Here is a 20,379-nt window from a genome sequence, read left to right as displayed (position 1 = left end):
CCCTGTTTTCCCAGTGTACACATATGTATGCATGGGAGTGCAACAAAGTGGAAAAGACAGGGATAAAGGTGCTTTGCTCCTACACCTTAGCAAGCAGGATAAAAAAGGGACAAAATATCAGAAGCCAAAGAGATATTAAACATAATATGTCTAAGCAGTTTTTTAAAATAAAGATAACAGCTTGTTTTTGAATAACTGAGCTTAGAAAACCTTTATCACTCACACCAGTATGAAACTGTCCAAGCAAAACTTAGCTCCCCACTGTTAGGACTCCTTGTGCTCAGTGTGAGAAGCTTCTTAGTCTTAGAAACAGTGGTTTTCAGTCTCTGTGGTTTTTAAAATGCTGCCTGGAAAGAGATGTGAACAGGAAGAGTGCAGAGAAAAGAAGGTATGTGCATGCAAATGTGCAGTCACAAATCCAGCTCAGCGGGCGTATGTATGCTCAATTAATGACAAAATTTTATTTAAATAAAAAAATTGCAGCCACCCTTAAAGAGCAGATAGAATTTTTTTTTCTGTGTTGGAATTGCAGAGTGTCCTTTAAAATCAATGTTATTTCTGTTCATTTTATTCATTTTCCTGCCCTTTGCTCTCAACAAGTCTCATTGCCAATGGAATATCTGAGGGTGAACGATGCCGCTTTCCTATTTCACTTTGTGACTTTGATATTTTCATGGGGGTTTGCTGGAATAAATGATGCTTGGAAATATACCAATGTTCTCAAGGGATTGATCCATCTTTATCCACAAAGAAGATTTCCTCTATGCCCTGCTTGACAAACGTATTCCACTAAATCATTACTTCGATCCCACCCACATTCCAATACCACTGTGCATACTTTGTCTGACTTTCTTTATGAACCACCCAATAAAACACATCCAGCTCAAGATATTATTGGCAATGTTACAGTCTACGTGCATTAAATCTCATTTTAAACAAAACCCTTTGAACTTGAAATGTTACCAGTGCTCAAATCCAAGAAAAAGTCAAAATGCAATAATGTAAAACTTCTTAATGTGCTGATGATAAAAATATACTTGATCCCCCTGAACAATTCCCACAGTTAAGAAATATTACAGTTTACACTTGTACCACAACTGGACACCTGATGGTTCAAACCTTGTATGATGTACAAATTTGATTTGGAAATGATTGAGATAATGAGCCAGGAGCTGTTTTAGGAGTGTAACTGCCTGTTCACATCTCCAGTAATTTAATTAAACAAAGGAACTGTTTTAGGACCAACAGTTCTTTAAACTTTTGACACTTGGTATTACAAACAATCTTGCCCTATATATTGCTGGTTTTCATAACTCGTACTGTATCACCATCTTCCTCAGAGATTATGCATGCTTTTTATTTATGTTTGTATCTTCTCTAGTTTTGTGTGCATTTATTTCAGATACATCATCTCATGCTTTGGGTTCCCTCCCACTTCAATAACTAAGAAGTTCTACTGGCAAAAATCAAGAGCCATTGTTCAGTTGTCCTCATTGTTTTGAGTAACTTTTGGTGATTATTTTCTCCTATACAGTCCTTGCTCATAGTCTGTAAATTCTACTCAGTTTGTAATGCTGTACACAGGACACAAAACGAGTCTTTTTAGAACATTCCCAGCCTCTGCTTTTAGAGGCACAACAATTTCAATTATTTTTAATTGAATTGATCCATTCTGTGTTTTGCATATTTTTCACTGGTTTCCTAATATGATGCCTCTATCTGTTGCATGTGTATCTTGGCTCAGTGCTGCATGAATGGTAATTACGTGGCTGATGACTGAGTTGGAAGATGGGTAGAATGAGTCTGTATCTGCCCTTAAAAGACAATGCAGATACATACATCCAAAGACTAGCTCCTCCAAGGGTCTACAGAAATGTGTGCAACTGACCCTGAAATTCAGTAAGCTTTCTATATGTGCTGAGGTTACCTAAACAAAGAGCTCTTAGGGTATAACCCCTTGACTTCTCCACCCCTGCTATTTTTTCGGATTGACAGATCCTAGCAATTGCACAAACCAAGATAACAAGCCGTATCCCAGAGCAATCACTCTCTTAACATGCATCCTATATTGGCACCTATCACCCTTTGAATCAGCAAAAAAAAAAAAAAAAAGAGTGTAGCTGCCTGCATAGGCATGCACCCAATTCTCCCTGACTAAATGGATTACACTGTTGTTGAGCAGGGTGGCCAAGAAGACTTCCAGTTAGCTAGTATTCACATGGCTTGTGAAATGGTGTCACTGTTGAATCTGACCTAAATCCATCTGAAATCCAAAAAAATGGTTGCCAGACTCTGCTTTTGCCAAGATTTGGGTGTTGTTTCTTTTTTTTTTTTTTTTTTTTTCATTCTGTTTTGGAGAAATGCAATGTGAGGACAAGAAAACAGAGAGACAGTTCAAAAACTGTTTACAAAAACAGAATTAAAAGTCCTGTACAAAAGAAGCTGGCTGAGAAGATTTCAGGATGGAGGAGCAAGAGGGCAGGCAAAACCAGAGCTGCAATGGGAAGAGAAAGGGAGGGACTGGTTGGAAGGGTGTGAAACTAATGTTGGAAAAGCAGGTTTGGTGACAGCTGTAGTTCAGTTCCATTTGTCTCTCCGAGATGTGTTCTGGGATCTGAATAACCCACCTCTGATTCAGCAGAAGAGTGTGGGCCTGTTATATGCGCCAATATCTGGGCAGACCTAAAGAAATGCAAATTTAAACTCGGTAGACCAGGAAATGAAGGAGCAATCAAATGCAAATATATTCCTCCGAAAATCAGGTTGGGTAGTGCCAGGTAGGAACTGACTGGGTGGGGAAAGGAGACTGCGTGGGCTGAGGGAAGGCTGGAAAGCCCATCTGGCTCAAGGGCAAGTCCAACAAGAATGCAGGGTCTATGCTGGCACGCAGCTCAGAGCAGGGACATGCATTCTATTGATACCTGTCATATGTGTAATGGCATCAGAGAATGAAAAATTGCAACGATCTTTTTGTGGGGTTTTTTTTTTTTGGTTTTTTTTTTTCACATCTCAGGAAAGCTCTTTCTTTGGGAAAACTGCTTATTTCCTGAGAAGCAGTACCAGGCAAGCCACTTCACTTCTTTTGATCTCTGTTTCTTTACCTAAGAGAGAAGAATAATGACAGTATTACAGCTGCATGTATGTGTAGTTGTTGGAATTTCCTGAGATAGCAAGCCCAAATTCAGCCTTTTTAAAATAATTTTTTTTTAAATTTAAAATTAAAAATCTCAACAGGCAATGAAGGATTCGGAGTTTCTCATTGCCCAGTCTTGTTTCCTCACCATATGGTGGTGAGTCACAGACCTCTGAGAACCAGGAAACAAGGAGCTAAGGCACATCAGTACACCTGAACTCTGCCCTGTTTGAGCAGTGAATCAGTCTTCCCACACCAAATGTAAGCATGACACATGATTTCTGAAAGAGTACCTCAGAACTGCAGCACAGCTCCCTACTGAAGGAAACTCACATGCAGAGATACTGAATGAGGAACCACATGCATATGTGGTACTACAACACAACTGCCTCCTGCAGACCCTGACGTTTTTTCTTTGTTCCTCTTTCACAGTGAACTCGAGAACCAGCAGGATGAGATACAGATACAGACTTTCACTTGTCCACCACAACCACCTTCATGCAATGTCTATAGCCAAAGGAGTTAGGGATGTTCCCACTAGTAGTGGTCTTAACAGTAAAACAAAGAAGTTGGAATATCTCCTACATGCATGCCTTTCCTTTTACCACATGCAGTGCCACTGCCATCCTTGTGCCTTTGGTGTAACAGCCTTGCTTGCAAATAAATTGCCATAACCGCTGCAAGCTGCAGGTGCAGCCTTAACACTGCATTAGTACCTATTTGATTATGTATTTCCTGTTGTTGAGATGCTTGATCATTTTGAATTTTAATGTGGAGGTTGGTGGCCCTGCATGTGGCAGGGGAGTTGGAGATTCATGATCCTTGAGGTCCCTTCCAACGCTGGCCATTCTGTGATTCTGTGATTCTGTGATTCTTTGAACTTGTCACTATTGTGGAATGACTGGAATGACATGAGATACCCACAAGCCAAACCTAACTTTGTGTTAACAGGACCTTTTGTCGGCAAATTTTGTTGTTAATCCATTCTTGGCTACCAAAGTAAAAAGCTTGCTTGGGCTGTCAAGTCCTGCGTCTCAGCAGAGTTCTGAATGGGTGCAGCTTTTTACCCAGGAAATGGGTGAGATTAAATAAAACTGAGTGGGGCACTATCTAAAACCTTCATCTCCACCAGGGATGTTTCCAAAAAAGCCCCACTCCAACAAAAAGAAACAGCAAAAGACCTCCAGTATTTTTATCAGAAAAAGGAATAAGAAAAAACAGGACTAGGGCAGGAGAAGGGAGGGAGAACAGGAGGGAGAAGGGAAAGGCTTAATGAAGAACATCCCTTCTTAGCAGAAATGCTTCCATAAGATATACTTTCAAGTGCACATCAACATTTTTCCAGGCTTCATCCATCGTGTTTCCATGCTTATCCTTTCATATTTCAGGTACCCATGTGCTTATGCGTGTTTATCTATGTATCTTAGCCTGTCTCCTTAGTTGTGGGCCAATTTTGCTTAAGCACTGCACAAAGAACAGAAAGATAGCCTTTAAAGTAAGGAGCGTATGCCTTACCCATAAAGTGTCACATATGTGTGCAGACAGAATCCTGGGGGTGGGCAAGAAGCTATGAGTCAGTATTGCTGAAGAGGATAAGCATTTGTATTATGCACCAGCAGTGTAGCCCCAAAGCATTTTTGTAGGTTTTACAGGAAAATAGCTCTGCAGAGGAGTCTGGAGGAGGATGGTGAGATGGTTCTGCAGATATTTATGGTAAGCTCGTCCCACATAGGAAGGGGAGCTGGGAGAAATGCAGGGCTACTTCACATGTGGACAGTGAAAGCTGGCACTATTGCTTGGTGACACGGTGACTCGCTTCTTCAAAACAAAGGCAGGAAATAGAGTATTTCATGTGTGAGTGCTTGGGCTTGAGCTCCTCACACCTGGAGCAGTTCTGACTGAAGAAATGGCTATCCAACTACAGAATCCATTTTGCAAACATTTCTGGATGGATATTATGCATCTCACAATAATGGTCTTTTATGCTGATTTTAAAGGATTTATGCAGTACTTTATGTAAATGTCATAATACCTCCTTGAGTGCTCTGGGTCTTTATGAGATACTCCATGTAGGTAGCAGTACAGGTATCTTCTGTTCCATGCAAATCACCTTACCAATGAGTCTTCCATCTGTTCCTTTGCACCCAAAGCTTTCACTTCCATTATTTACAGCATGTTTTTCCATGAGATGCAGTGTGTGAACATCAGCTTACTCATTTCTTAAATATTGTATTTTCCAGTGCTTGCATAGACACTTGGATTACAAGAGCTCCAGCACAAGATCTGTCAGAATGTTTTGGCAGGTGCTGTTTTACTTGTTCTTTAACACGTCCCAGTTAATAAAACAAGCCTGTTATGAAAAATTTCAGGTATAATTAGGTACCTTCTTTTCAAATGGCAGTTCACCACTCTGTCTGAAAGAACCAGCATGTAGCATGTTTCTGGGGTGCCTGCCTTGTTTGTTACCTGTGATGGGCAATCTTACCATGGATACGAACTTTGGATCTGGCCCTCAAAGAGTGCAGGGGGATTTACAGGTCTTCTGAGGCCAAGAACTTTAGAAATATCTGGTTACTTATTCATTAAGTGGGTTTATGCATTGCATGGTGGCTTGAAGCCAAATCAAAGTAATTTTTCTCCATGTGTGTACCACTGTATGAGCCAAAGGTTTTGCCACAGTATTTCTGTTTGCAGAGGAAGACACCTCTCCTGATGACTGCTAACAGTGGTACCAGTACCATCTGCATCTGAAAAACAGATTGTTATTCTAGACTTTGTAGCAAAAAAAAAAAAAAAAAAAAAAAAAAAAAGGAATTCTTGTACAATTCTCATTTGTCTTCCAGGGTTAAATCACTCTGATCCTTGTTATCTGTGCTTCAGATCTCACCCACTCCTGCCTATAGAGAGCATCACTAATTACTGCTTGAGCAGAACACATATGCATAGCGTGATCCAAAATTAATTTATATGAGTTTATGTTAAGTACGATCTTTTGTAATCATCATTTGCCTTGTTTTATTGCATAAATGGTATGCTAGCAGTAACTAACACTATTAATATACTCCTAAGTAGTTGTGATGCATTCCAAATTATAAACCCAGTTTATTTATGTATCTCATTCAGTTTACTTTCTTATTCTGAGAGTAATAGTCAATAGCTGCTCTCAGACCACTGTGACCTACAGCTAGCATGCATTAGTGATTCTGTAAAGAGTTGGGAAGAGAAACCAGAGCTCTCTATTCTTTTATTAAACCAAGCACAGAACATTTTGAGGCTACCGCTGTTAATTTCAAAGGAAGCAAAACTGGCCTTGGACTGTGTGAAGAATGTAAAGCAGAAAGAAACCATTCCATAAATAACTCACAGTAATAAGAGATGAAATTTTGGTCTTCAGTTATACTCTGTTTTTTGGCTCTAGGTCTATTACTATTATATTCAGTATTACTAAGTACTGGTGATGTCAAATGTTTCCACTGAAAATTCCCTTCAATTACTCCACTGGAAAATAACATGATTTGTATAACACAGTCCTGGTGAATTTGTTTGATTTACACAGATGTTGAGGTTATCTATATGAATAAAAGCAAGTGTCAGACAAACAGTATCCAGTAGACCCACTGATTTCACTGAAGATTGAATAAGTGTGAATCAAGGCACAGCTTGCTCTAGAGGAATGTAAGGAAAGGGATGTATGCATTCTAAAAGATGGCACATTTTCAGTCACAATGGTAAAGGAATGACTGTAGAGGTTCATTCCTTATCTGACTTACAAAATAAAAGGAAAATAGCAGCATGATGTTAAAAAGGAGCTCATAAGACACGCTACCAAATATTAAATTAAAAACTGAGCAACCAAAATGGCATCCTTAAAAAAAAAAAAAAAAAAAAAAAAAAAACGGGCAAAAATAACTTTTTTTTTAAAATACTCTGTGCAGTAACACCATCACTGATCATTACAGAGATAACAAGATGGTGGAACACTGATAAGACTCCCAGGCTGCAGCAGGGACTTCCGTAGCATGTGGCCTGGGGGGAAGGGGGACCCTTCTCTCCAGGCAGCCCAAGCCCAAATTGCAAACTTTGAATCATACAATTGTTCAAATCGGAAGGAACCCTTAAGGGCCATCCAACCCCCCTGCAATGAACAGGGGCACCTAAAGCTAGGTCAGATGCTCAGAGCTCCATCCAGCCTGACGCTGAGTGTCTCCAGGGATGGGGGCATCCACCATCTCTATGGACAACATGTTCTAGTACTTCACAACCCTCATCATATATGTATTTTTTCCCTTCTATCCAATGTAAACCTTCTCTTTTTCATTTTGAGACCATTTCCCCTTGTTTTTTCACAAGATACCTTGCTAACATCTATCCCCTTCTTTAGATAGTGAAAGGGTGGCCTGGCTGTCTTGAGTCCTCTGGAATCGACCCAAAGCAACGGGGCTCTGTGGCATGGCTGCCATATGGGTAACCCCACAGAGCTCTCAGCGTGGACTCTATTGACTTGGCTACCTCGTGGAAACCCGGTTCCTCCTTCCAGGTAACTATGAAGCCCATCATGAGGATTTTTGTGGTGCGACCACCTCATGCAGACTCTTCTCTCCGAGTGAGCCCCAAACAAGGCTTCATTCGCAGTCCCTGGCTCCCACAACAGCCAGGGCACGGCAGGGCTGCGCAGCCGGGAGGTCAGGCGCGGAGACACCCCGCCAGGTGAGCGGGCCGAGACACGCGGCCGTGCCCTCGCGGTCCCCGGTCTCGCCGCCGGCGGGCAGGGCCGGGCGGCTCCGGGCGTGAGTCAGTGCGAGGGGCGGGGAGCGCGGCGCGGCCGTGCCGTGTGCGAGCGAGCGCGGCTCTGCCGAGCGGAGGCGGGGGCAGCGTGTCCGGCCCAGACCCCTCCTCCCGTCTTCCTCCGCCCGCCCGCTCCCTGCGCGCCTCTCCCGGGGACGCGGGAGACGCCGTCGCCGGGCCCGGGGCCTGGACCGCGCCGGGCTCTGCCCCGTCCTCCCTCCGGCCCCGCCGCCCCTTCGCTGCCCCGCCGCGGGCTGGATGCAGCCCGGCGCCCCGCGGGGGCTGCAGCAAGATGGCGGGTAGGTAGCACCCCCCTCCCCCTCCCCGCCTCACGCCGCCTCCCCCTCCTCGCCCCCGCCCCGGCTCGGGAAGCGCTTCCCGCGGCGGCGCCCCCTCCTCCCCCGTCCGGCTGCGGGCCGCGGGAGGCGGCGGGAGCCCCAGGCGCGGGGTCGGGGCGCGCTGAGCCCTGGCGGTGCGGGCAGGGAGCGGGGGGCCGGCTTGCGGGTGGGACGGGGCACCCGTGGCGGGGGGTGCGAGCGCGTCGGCCCACGCTGCTTGTGTCCCGCAGATCTGTCGCTGCTTCAGGAGGACCTGCAAGAGGAGATCGACGGATGTGAGTGGGGCTGGGGGGCGGCGGGGGGCTGCGGGCGGGCGAGGAAGTGGCTGAGAGCGTGGATGCCCACGGTGCATTGTGGGAGGGGGAGGGAGGGAGAGAGGAGGCGGAGGCCATGCTCCGCGCTCCCCGCTGTACATGAAGCACACCGGGGCGGGTGCGGGGCCGGCCGGGCTCCGCCGGGCGCTGCCGCGGGGGCGCCGCGGAAAAGTTGGCGGCGTGCAGCGGGGTGCGTGGGGCGTCGGGAGGAGGAGGAGGAGAAGGGGGGGAGCGGGCGGGGCGGCGGTTAACGGGCGCCGGGGGCCGCCCCGCCGGGAGGTGTGGCAGCGCTCGGCCGGCGGCGGCAGCGGCGGGAGGTCGGCGGGGGGAGCGGGTCACCGCCCCGCGCTCCGATGGCCGCGGCGGGCGGGGAGGAGGGCGCCGGAGCCGAGCCGGGAGCACGTGGGTGGCTTTTTGTTGGGGTTGTGCCCCTCGAAAGGGATGCGGAGAGGGTCGGGAGGGAGATCTGTCAGGGAACGTGGGGCCGAGCGCGGTTCAAAGCGCGGCTCGGGGGTGTGGAGCGGGCTGTGAGGCGCTGCTCAGGTGAGCGGCGTCTGCCGCTCCGCCGGAGCTCGGGCGGCGGGGAAACCGCACGGAAAGTGAAGATGGAGGCAGCGGCCGGGCCCTGTGAGGCGGCTCCCGCCTGGCAGCCGCCCCCCGGGTGCGCTTGTCGCTGTGTGCAGGTGTTTGGCTGCTTCACGGCAGTCTGCTCGCGGGGAGGTGGCAGGAGGAAAACCGAACCCTTCCTTTATTCTTCTTTCTTTGGCTTACGATTTCGTGGGAGTGACGTTTCAGCGTTTCAGGTCTACCTGTAAGCACGTTCCGTCTTCATTTTCATTGTGGGGATCCTGTGTTTCGAGGCTTTTTGTTGCGTGCTGCCTCACACAAAGAGCCTTTTTGCGAGGCCCTTGTTTTTTTTTCTTTTTTCTTTTTCACTTTTGATCGTTGAAAATGCAGATAGTTTTCCCTGCTATTATTTGGTGGTTAGGCGGGGGCTTCCTTAGGAGTGACGCTTTCAAAGTGCATTCCGTTTCTATGAAGAAGATGATTTTTCTCGCCTGTCAGCCAGGAGGTGGAGAAAGATGTGACTGTATCATGGGAGAGATGATTCTGAGTCTGTGTGTTCCCTGATGGCGGTGTGAATGTTATGGGTTTGCCTTCAAAAAGGAAGAAATTCTGTGTGTGTGTGTGGAGAGATGACTGAGTCCAGCTGAGAGCTTTCTGGAGGCAGGATAGAAATCTGAAAATCTGAAACCTCATTAAAAATGACTGAGGTTTTGGCAGAAGGAGATAAAAGTGAATAGCTTGATGTTTAAATGTATTGAAAGCAAACAAAAAAACTTCCATGGAAATCTCTGTGAATCAGTGTGTACTGTTTGGATGTAATTCAGGCACAGTGTGTGTTTTATGGTTCTTGATTCTACGTGGTTTTGTTCTGCTCAGGTGGTGGGTGTGAGCTAAAGAGAAACTACACAGGCTGTGCATCTCTGGGCAAGAGCACTGGGTTCATACCTCGGGAATAACCACATTTTCTATCCATGAACAGCTGGTCTTATGCATTTTGTGAGAGTTTTCCCAAATCGTGTGTTATTTGGGATTGCATTCCATGACTGCAGAGGTTAAAGATGCCTTGGAAAAAAAAGGAAGGAAAGACAAAAAGGCATGTTTCTCGCCTGGCTTACAAAGGCTGAACCCCACCCTGTAGTACACGTAAATATTTCAACTGTTCACAGCTCTTCTGAGCAGTGGGGTTAGAAATTGGTTTAGAGGTGTATTCCTGATGTGCTGGAATGCAATTGTAAGAAAAATGAATGTTCTTGCTTTTATGCACATGTGATGCTGGCAGCTGTGGCCCTGCTGTTAAATGCACTGAACACAAAAAAGTAAGTGATTTGTAAGAAAAGACTGAGATCCTCTGAATGGCAGTTTATCAAAGTGAACAATATGGTGTTTTGTCCTTGGGTTTTTAACTCATCTGGTATCAAATGGTAGTAAAACATCTGTGCAGTACACTGGCGGAAAAAAACAGGAGGTGTGGTTAAGGCTAGATGTGAATGTAAGGATCTAGATTGGATGTCCGAAGCTGGACCTCTGGTGAAGAGTGCGGCTTAGCATGTTGTAGCAGAGTGGGTGCTCTGTTCTAGCTCATCAGTGAGTCTAGGTTTGATTCTGGATGGCAGAGGTGTATTTTTTGATGATTATAATTAGTAATGTGATTCACCATTTTCTAATACAATAAAAGTACAGCGGAAAATAAGGATGCGATATCAAGGATGTGACTCTAGGTACCTTTTATTGGTCATGTTGTAAAGCAGGAGGAGGAAGTCCTGGAGCTGAGGAAACAACAATACACAGTTGCTGCTAAAAGTAATAAAGGAAGCATCAACATAGTTTTTCAGAGCTAAGAACAGCTGTTGTATGATTTTTGTCTTTAAGGTCTCTAGAATGAAAGAGAAGGCTCAGGGGAGCCCTTAACATTCTCAACAACTGCCTGAAAGGAGATTGTGGCAAGGAGGGGGTCAGCCTCTTCTCCCAGGTGACAGAGATAGGACAAGAAGTAACGGCTCTAAGTTGTGTCGGGGGAGATTCAGGTTGGATATTAGGAGAAACTTTCTCAGAAGGAGTGGTGAAGCATTGGAACAGACTGACCAGGGATGTGGGGAAGTCACCGTCCCTGGAGGTGCTCGAGAACCGCGTGGATGTGGCACTGATGGATGTTGTTAATGGGCATGGTGGGGATGGGCTGATGGTTGGACTAGATGATTTTAGTGTGCTTTTTGAACTTCAGTGATGCTGTGATTCTGTTTTACTCAAAACTGGAATTATAATCAACAACTTGTACAACTGTACAATTTGTCCCAGCCCTCAGTCATTGTGCCTCCTCACTGAATGCTGGTCTACCCAAAATAGAGAACAGTGTGTTATTTTATCTTTGGAGTGCTGTTTTAATGTTGCTTGTAAAGTGCAGTGTACCTTTTCTTACAGAAAACTTGAGGAATATTTATGTTAACTGCAACATTTGTACATATTGGTAGAGCAGTGAGTTTGCTAGTAGGATAGTAGGTCTGGATATGTGTGGAAAGGGTCTATTTAAAAATTGTCTTCTGTTTATTTGTTTAAGAGGTCAGAGATTAAACAGGAGCTTTTGTAAGAAAGGCTTTTAGAGAGTGGTTGATAAACCAGCTGGATTGACTTTTAAATAATTAATTTCATCTTTGCTTTGCATTTCTATTTTGCAAGCTTGGTATTTTCTGCTCTTGGTTGCTTGGAAACCACTGGAAAGCTCTGATTTTTCTTGACTTTTTTTTTTAATTTCTCCAGGTGAATGCATACTTTACACCTGATGGTACATTACTCTGATAATTCCTATAAGTATTTGCATAGCTTAGCAAGTGGCATTTCAGTATTTTATTTCCTCAATTCCAGTGAATATTTTTTGCTTCTATGCAGGTAGCTCTTGATGTCAAAAGCTACGATAGTAATTAAAGATGTTCTTTGTATCCCGTATTCAGCCAGTGGCTTTTCCTTGTTTGGTAGTCTGAAGTTTTTCAAAAAAAGAATCTTCAGTGAGTATTTGCTGGCTGGACCTGCAGGGGGTTATAAAAGAAATTCAGTTGGTAAATGTGAGTACTTGTTGTGAAATGTAGCTTTGTTACTTTGTTATTAGCTCTAGTGTCTTCCCCTTCTAGGGTCCATCCCTCCCCACCCTTCAGTTAGTGACACTCAATTGCATTTCATCCATGTAGAAATGAACATAATGTAAATCTTTGTGTAATATCTGTGAAGATTAAAAAAAGAAAAATGGAGAAGAAATAGCCATAATGGCAATGAGGTGAAGATTCCAAGTGGAAGCTTGCAAGAAGATTCCCCATCCTGTTTGGCCACTGTGCAAAATAAGAAAATGGTTCAGTTTCAACTGGGCAGTTATTTAGACTGTTGCTTTCCTTCGTTTTGCATCTGAAAGCTGATGTAGTATGTGCACAGTAAGAAATGAAAATGTGGCTTTTGTTCAAATACTTGTTTAGCGCGTACAAAACCAAAATGGAATAGTGTAGTAAGCTAGGTAGGAAGCATAAAATACCTTACACAAATAATTGCAAACTAAACAAAAGGAGTATAGAATTACTTATTTCTGCTAATAAGAAGTTATTTGTGACTGTTCCTGGATGGGTTGATGCTTCTGCAGATTGAACCGATCATTTCAGATAGATGCCATCAGGTGTACCGTGGTGCTTGCTTCTTTCAGGCTGCTCATCGATGTGTGCAGGATGTGTATGCTGAAAAACAACCATCTGTAATTAGAATCTAGATTGTGAAATGAGATTGCTTTACTGAATTCAGGTTTGTAATTGTGATTTAAATCAGTAGAGGAAAGAAATTCTGATTTAATAGCTGTATTTAGTATTGTTTAGCTCGACATTCAGATTCTGAAGCTTTACTGTCATGTTGGAAAACTGAGTGGTAGTTATTGTTTTCTGAAATCTTAGCATTCAGTGGTCCAAAGAGAATAAATAGCTTTGTTAACTGTAGAAAACTGTTAGTGGTTGGATTTCACTAGTGGATAAAACAGTTCTGAAGGATTACAGGAAAAAGAAGAAAAAAAAAAAGACAACCCAGTAAGTTTAGTAGCTATCTGCTTTGAGTATTCCATTCTTTGGCATTGATTGGAAAAGGATAGCGGGTCTTTCTAGCCTTTTTATGCAGCGAATGAATGAACCACTTATTTAGCTGAGCTGAAGTAAGTGCTCTCTGAGCATCTGCAGATGTCGAAAGCTAGTTTATCACTGACCATATATTCTCGTTCCAGGCAGTCAGCAAATCTGCTGGCGTTAGCAGTGAGTTTGTATTGGTCGAATGCATTAATTGAATTATTCTATTAGTCTTTGGGAAGCACACAACTATTTTCCCACATAGAATCTTATTTCCGTTTGAAGTATATTAATTTCAGTTTCATTTTTGGATTTATTTTTGGTTATGCTTAAAGTCACAGGTTTTTTTTTTCCCAATAAAACTGGTGTCAACTCACAGTCACAGCTCGATACTGTGTCTTCTCTTTTTTTGTTTTTTGCTGCAGATTAAGCATCATATACTGAGATAACATGCATTCTACCTATTAAAATTCACTGTGCCTGTCCTGCAGTGATATCAGAAGCTTTTGTATTGTGGTTGCTTTACCACAGAAGAAAAATGAGAAGAAAAAACTTTTGTTACGCTGTCACTTGTTCTTTGTAGGCTGAACACCAGGTCATTCCTTGGACTTAGTTCCAGCTTTCCATGTAGTTCAGCTTCCAATGTGACACTCAAATGCTGTGTTGCAGTGCTGGCCTCTTGGTCTCCTCGGAGGCGTAGCTCTGGTGAAAGAGTGCCAAGATATTCAGAGTTACTGTGTTGGCGTTTCAGTAGTGTGCAATCTTTAACCTCTCAGTTGTGAAAAATAACAAACAGGAATTAATGGCAGATGTTCTGCAGTGCTTGGAGTCAGTTCTCTGGTGTGACTGACGCTCTGTTCAGTTGGGAATCTAATAAGCAGTTTTCAGTGCAAATGAAGCATACGTGTTAATTCTGTTGTTTCCCCTGGAGGTCCTGTTTTAATTCTCCTGACTCTTCATTTTATTTCTCTGCCCTTTGATGTGGTGACTGATCCTCACAGAAAGTGGGAGACTCAGGGGGATGGCTGTGTCCCTGTGGAATTAGTTTTAGCAGTCTCACATAGGTAGCGGCTTGTCTCTTTTTCTTGAGAAGCGTTTTAGGATCTTAGAGAGGAGGAGATGATGTGAGGAAATGGTTGTTCTTGATTCAGTACAGGGTAATGAACCTTCCTTGTGCAGCAGCATGTGCTTTTTTTTTCCATTACACCTAGCAGAGGATTGAAGAAGAGGCAATTTTCCAGGCTTTCAGCTTCCCAAGGTCAGCCACATCACGTTTGATGTGGAAATACACTTTTCACCAACCACCTTTTATGTTCCCTTCTCTGGCAGGAATCCTCAATTAAGGTTGCTGGCTCCTGGGTGTTTGTGTTGGGTTTTCTTTTGGTTTGTTTTGTCCTGATGTTTTCCTACGGCTATAGGTGTTCTCTGCCTTCTCTCTTTTCCTGCTTGAAAATGGGGAAGGAGGGAGAATGTCAGGAAAGAGATGAAAGCTATCAAAGTCTTAAGATAAAGTGAGACTTTGGTGTTCACAGACTTGTTTCTGCTGACCTATTGTGGAGGTGGCAGACTGCAGCGTGATAAGGATGAAATGTGTTTTGTCTCTTCCTGCTAAGGCTTCCCCTTCGGATGTGCAGAAAGTTTTCTCTGTAAGAGTGTAGTTGCTGCAAAAGATGGCTTGTTGCACTAGCAGATACAGATGTAACAAACAGCTTTTGCCTTGAGAGCTGGAATAACAATTCTGCCCACCCGGGAGTGAGCCAGGGACAGCTTCCCCTGGAGGAAACCAGACCAGTAGGACTTCTCTGTCTGCTTTGGAAGGTATAGCATAAGAAAAAATGATGTGGCTTTTTCTTGGTTTGGGTGGGATATTGCACTTCTTTCTGTTAATAGGGCATTAAAACTGTGTCCAATGGATAGTTTTAAAGAAGCATCAATGTGTGTCTGTGAATAGTGTTTGTGATAGCAGAAAAACCATGGTAAGAGTTGTAAGTACTGGTTTGGTGAAGTGAGTTTGTTTGCTTTACTATTTCTAAGACCAAGAATAAGAAGAGGCAAACAGCACAATAAATATGTGTCAGTCTGGGATGCAATTTTCATAAAATCTAAAAATATTAGTTAATAAAAGTGTCATGCTATAGGAATGAAAATGCAAGCTGTTGGAATGCTTTTCTCTGCTAAACAGGCCTGTTTAGGTATTTTTTTGTCTTGTTGCCATAGTGTCTAAATAGTTCCCAGATATTTGAATGTAAAAGAGACCACCTTTTCCTTCCTCTCTAGCCTGCAAGAGAAACAGCTTGATTAGTATGCAGGGATACTTGGAGTGCAAGTTTGCCTGTATGTATGATTTATTAGAGGAAATTAATTGGGGAAAAAAAGGATTGAAATTAACTATCATAGTTTTTCTTTCTTTTTCTAAGAGTGACTCCAATATATTCAGTACTTCCTAACCTTTTCCTGTAGATCACACTTTATTATGAAGGACTGCAGGAAGAAAAACAGACTGAGGAGTTGCAGAAAGAATTTCAACCTTGGAATGCTTGGGAAGCACAAAGGTTTATTCCACTAAGAGTCTTGAATTCTGTCAGAAGAAGTCTGAAGAATGTTGTTCAGGATTTTAGTGGAAGGAGGAGAAGTACAGTTAAGAAGTGCAAGGTGATATCTGTTGCAAAGCTGTATTTTATAGCCAGTGGTTGTCTGTGTATGTGGAAGTCACAGAGCTTGCCTTCTCAGTGCTTAACCTAAGTGGGCATATTTGAGTGACTGTGCTTGAACCAGCCAAAGTAAGCTACTGAATCAAGTGGAGCAGCTGGGTTTGTAGCCGATGTGTAAGAATTCATGGTTTCAGAGCGTTGCAGAACTAGAACAAACCTTCAGAGCATTTATGCCATAATGCTGTAGCATTTGAGCTCTTCTGTTAGCCCAAGGTTGAAGTATACCCAGTGTGAACATGATGTTCTTGTGTGTAATAGATACTCCATTAGGGGCAGGGCTTGAGTATTTCTCCAAGCAGAGCAAGTGCGTGCATCCTATGGTATAGGATGAGGCAGAACAGCTTGGCTGAAGAAGCAGCTTGGAAGTGGGTTCTGTTCATAATGCTGCGAAAGCTCTCAAATAGCCACAGAGTAGCAGTGCTACATATTTAGGGGATGGACAGCTTTGACTGCAAGGAACAAGAAAGTACCTTTGATTAACTTCTTTGCTTGCATTGCCAGACTTACTTCAGTCCAGCATCATTGCAGGAGTCTTAATTGCATGCAGCTGTTTGGAAGCGGCAATAGATGGGGGCTTAAATAACAGGAGACTTGGATACTGCGGTGATGGGCGTGACATGCTCCCAACAGGAAACTGTGGACAAAATATAAACTGTTGATTGTTTTAACTGGGAGCTCGGATGTCCTTCTTTTTGTGTCAGTTTCCTCTGGCTTAGCTTTTGTTGCAGGTCTGACCATGAACTGGTAGAAGCTATATTCTGCTGTTGTGCAAATTAATGGCTAGTGAGTAATAAGAAATGGAGATTTATTTTCCTTTGTTTCAGAGCAAACCAGTATTTGTAGTGCTGCTTGTGTTTGCCTCAAAGAGACGGACCTGTTTGTAGCTGCACCTGTCCTTGTTGCTTAAAGGATTTTGTATTGCCCTTTGTTTTCTCTTATGTTTGATGAGAAAGACAACTCCTTTGGCGTGTTTGATAACTGTCTTTTTTTTCTAAAGGCTTTTACTAGATGAAAATATTCCCTTAATCTGTTATGTTTAGTCTAGTGGCTCTTAAATTTGCTGCGCCGTACTTGCATAAGTTCTGTGTGTAAACAGCTTAGCTGTTGGTTTTGATTCCTGTGTCTTTCTTTCATCTGCTAAATGCTCCCCTCCTGAAGCCTGTAGTCAGGCTCTATTCTGATGTGTCTGCTCTGTCTGTGCTTCAAGCTGTTTGCAAGCTACTATGAACGTGCTGCACGAGGGCTAATGTGGTAAGCCTTGCAGTTAGCACAGTGACTTTGAATCAGAACTGCTTTGCAATTCCTTCTTCTTACCTTTTTCCATGCTTGTTCTCACTCTCTTCTCTTTCCTTCCCACCCTCAAACCCAAGCCCACCCTGCCTGGAGTGCAGACAGTGAGGTCTGTGCATATGGGTGTGATTTACTATGCACAGAGCAGGAGCTCAAGAGGGGGTAGTGCTTCATTTTTGAAGGGAGAGACTGGAGGTGAGACAGAAAAGGCAAAGTGTGGTTCTTATTTCTGCTAATACGGTGGCCAGACCGGAATTATCACCCGCAAATCCTTTTTATCCGTTCACCAGTCTTGTATATTGCTGAATAAAATCATACACTGTTGAAACTGGCATTTTTTTGCTGATAACATTTCAGGGTAAACTTGGACTTGAAATCTGCTATGTTTTTCTGCTGTGGTACCTCACAGGTGGGTCAGATCTCACTTTCTGGCAGTGGAATCTATGGTTATCTATAAATGATGCCAGGCATGCGAGGTGGTAGAACTCAGCAAAACAAACATATTTGGTAATATTTGCTATAGCATTTGATTAATGTTATTGAAGCAGCCCAGTAGATTTGTAAATGAGACTGAAACAGCACGACTGACGCTTTGGTCTGCAGAACTGGAGGTGGAATACAGTGCATAATAAAAGAGTAATGATTTTCTAACTGTGGGTAAATAGTGATGTTTAGCTTTTATGCTCTACTAAGAATCTCACTTGCTGTGGTGGATTTCTCTTTTCAGAACATCAAGATGCAAAATGATTCTCTTACAGAAAATGAGACGGAAAATAATGTGTTTACAATGTTGAAAGGCTGAGAATACTACTTGTATTCTGCAGAAATCTGGCTGCAAGGTGAATTTATTATTTCATAGAAGACAGTGATTTAGAACAGAATTTGCTACAGTTGTTTTGTGGTATGTTATCTGTGTTTGGGCTTGTAGAACTAATATTTTTACTTTACAGTTAAGCAGAAAAATTACTTGCTTGAACAGCAGAATGTGAACAAAGGCCTTTCTGCATTTAATGCTATATTGACCTGAACATCCTTGTGGCCTAACAAATTACCTGTACTACACTTAAACAGAAACTTACAATTTAGCTACATTTGTAGCAATTGCCACAGGTTCTTTAATAGATCTGGAAAATGCTTTGGGAATGCAGATGATAAAAGGAGGGATCTAGATGGAAATCTTGAATCTTTAAAATTGCATGTTGCTCACCTTTGAGAAGCAAAGAACCGCTCATCTTTAGAACACCCGTTTTCTCATTCCTGCATTTCTGTGCCAAAGTGAAGGTTATGTTTCTGCTGTGGAGCTCATAGGAGATACAGAAGACTATGACAGACTTTGCTGCTAAGCAGTCTTTGGTAGAAAGTCATTCATGTATTACTAAATAAAAAAGTAGATATTTTTCCAGACATGATCTTTTGTGTCTATCTATAAAGATGCAGTATATATAAGTTCTTTGTGAAAGATACTGTGAAGATGAGATGCAGAATAGAAATTACCTAATTTGAAAATAGGCCCATAGGCCATAGTCTGAAGGGGGTTGAGTTGTAAATAGACTTCCCTTTGTGTCTGACTTCTCAGCCAAGCTTTTCACTGGTTGACAAAGCACCTCTAAACTGTCTCAGCAAAGTGGCTTCATGGTCCATGGTAATAGCTGTGGCAAATAATTGTTGTGTCCCTGCCATAAACCAGGCAGTTTATAGGCAGTTGTATGTCTTACTGTATTCTTGATGTAGCATGCACCAGATGCAAGACTGAGACAAGCCTTAAAAAATGTATGCAAAAGACTTCTAAAGAACTGATCGGTTGGAAAAACAAGAACAGAGAGAAGTTATTTGGCTTGTGTCATGCAGCAGCTCAGTGGTAGTCAGATATTGAGACAAAATCCAGTGCTTATTTGAAGAGCAGTTTGCAAGGTACTTATTAGAAACCCAAACCATCAGATATGTTAATGCATTTATACATTTTGCATTACTTTGTTTCTAGTGTAGATAAAAAGTAGCATCGCTGTGATTGATTTTCACATCATTGGTTGACTAATGGTCCTTACCCCACCACCATTAGCAACTTGGAATTAATGGGACAGGATTTTTTTTATCAGAACTCCTAATCTCTTCCAGGTCTGTTGCTTTCAGAAGTTGACAGTAACATTTGAGGTCAGATTCAGAGTTACTTAGGCACTCAACTTGCATTAATTTCAGTTGATTCAGTGGTGGATTGTAGCTTGAAGGCCTTCTGAGCATTTGGTCTTGGCGTCCTGGTACTAGCTTGAAAAGGTGGAGAAAAATGGGAAAGTGACCTACAGTGTCTCTGCATGAGGAGAGGAAAGCTCTGTTGCTTGGCATGCATTCTGAAGTGGCAGTGAATCTGAATGTTCAACATTTGAACAAGCCAAAACATGTATTCAAGTTGTTTTTTGTGTGTGTTTGTGAAGTATATAGCACAAAAGGTACTGTGTGCTTGGGTGAGTGCTCAGAGTTGCGTGGAAGGTAGAGGAGTGCTGAAGAGGCAGTATTCATATTTAGTTAAGCCTTTTTGACACCTTTCTGGATTAACCTTCAAGTGTAGAGGACTGATGCTCCTTTTAGCTTGCCTGAATCAGTGTCTTGATGGTGAGATTGAAAAAGGATATGTAAGACAAGGTAACAATACTTTTTTGTAACATTGTCTGTTTATGCAGGGATTGATTTTAATCACGCTCTTTTTCACAGTTGATATTAGTGTTGCTTGTATTAGAACGATGCTGTTTGTACAATCTCCTCTGAAGGAAATCTGAAATGCTGGCATTGACTAATGTTGCTCAGTATCCGTAGCAAAAACACATCAAATCTATTGTAGCACTAAACTTCGTTTTACACTGCAGTGGCAAATCATACATCTTATTTTTTGTTTTAACTAGTGTGAGACCTCAAACAAATGAATTGGAAACAATTACTCATTTGTTTACCATTGATATTTCTGAAAGAGAGTGGTTTTAGCAGTTTGTTTGACTTAGATGGTTTTTCACCGTGCAAAATGTATGAGAACATTCAGATCACTAAATAAAAGGCACCAGATATCCAGCCAGCTGTGGTGCATGTTTATGTGTTAAGACATACACAGATTGAGCCATCTTCATGTTCTGTAGCAGCTAAGATGATATCTTTGTTAAACCCATGTGGGAG

At 42.8% G+C, this 20,379-nt stretch overlaps 1 protein-coding gene across 7 annotated transcripts in view; it reads left to right on the top strand.

Annotated features, from left to right (window-relative positions):
• The first annotated feature begins 8,010 nt into the window (after positions 1–8,010).
• Positions 8,011–20,379, top strand: part of PPP4R1 (protein phosphatase 4 regulatory subunit 1) — a 59,684-nt gene continuing 47,315 nt past the window's right edge. For 2 of the 7 annotated variants that reach the window (XM_048938573.1, XM_048938576.1), the window contains exons 1-2: positions 8,011–8,217; positions 8,487–8,531. In XM_048938573.1, coding sequence (XP_048794530.1) covers positions 8,211–8,217; positions 8,487–8,531 — 52 coding nt within the window. In that variant the 5' untranslated portion in view covers positions 8,011–8,210. Of the gene's footprint in view, positions 8,218–8,486; positions 8,532–8,644; positions 8,761–8,899; positions 8,973–17,947; positions 18,060–20,379 lie in introns of those variants that run through there. The other 5 variants (XM_048938572.1, XM_048938575.1, XM_048938578.1 and 2 more) reach the window with 4 other exon arrangements.

Source organism: Lagopus muta, chromosome 3 (genome assembly GCF_023343835.1).
Source record: "Lagopus muta isolate bLagMut1 chromosome 3, bLagMut1 primary, whole genome shotgun sequence".
Taxonomy (NCBI): domain Eukaryota; kingdom Metazoa; phylum Chordata; class Aves; order Galliformes; family Phasianidae; genus Lagopus; species Lagopus muta.
The sequence above is the reverse complement of the archived record's forward strand: the minus strand, read 5'-3'. Positions and strand labels throughout refer to the sequence as shown.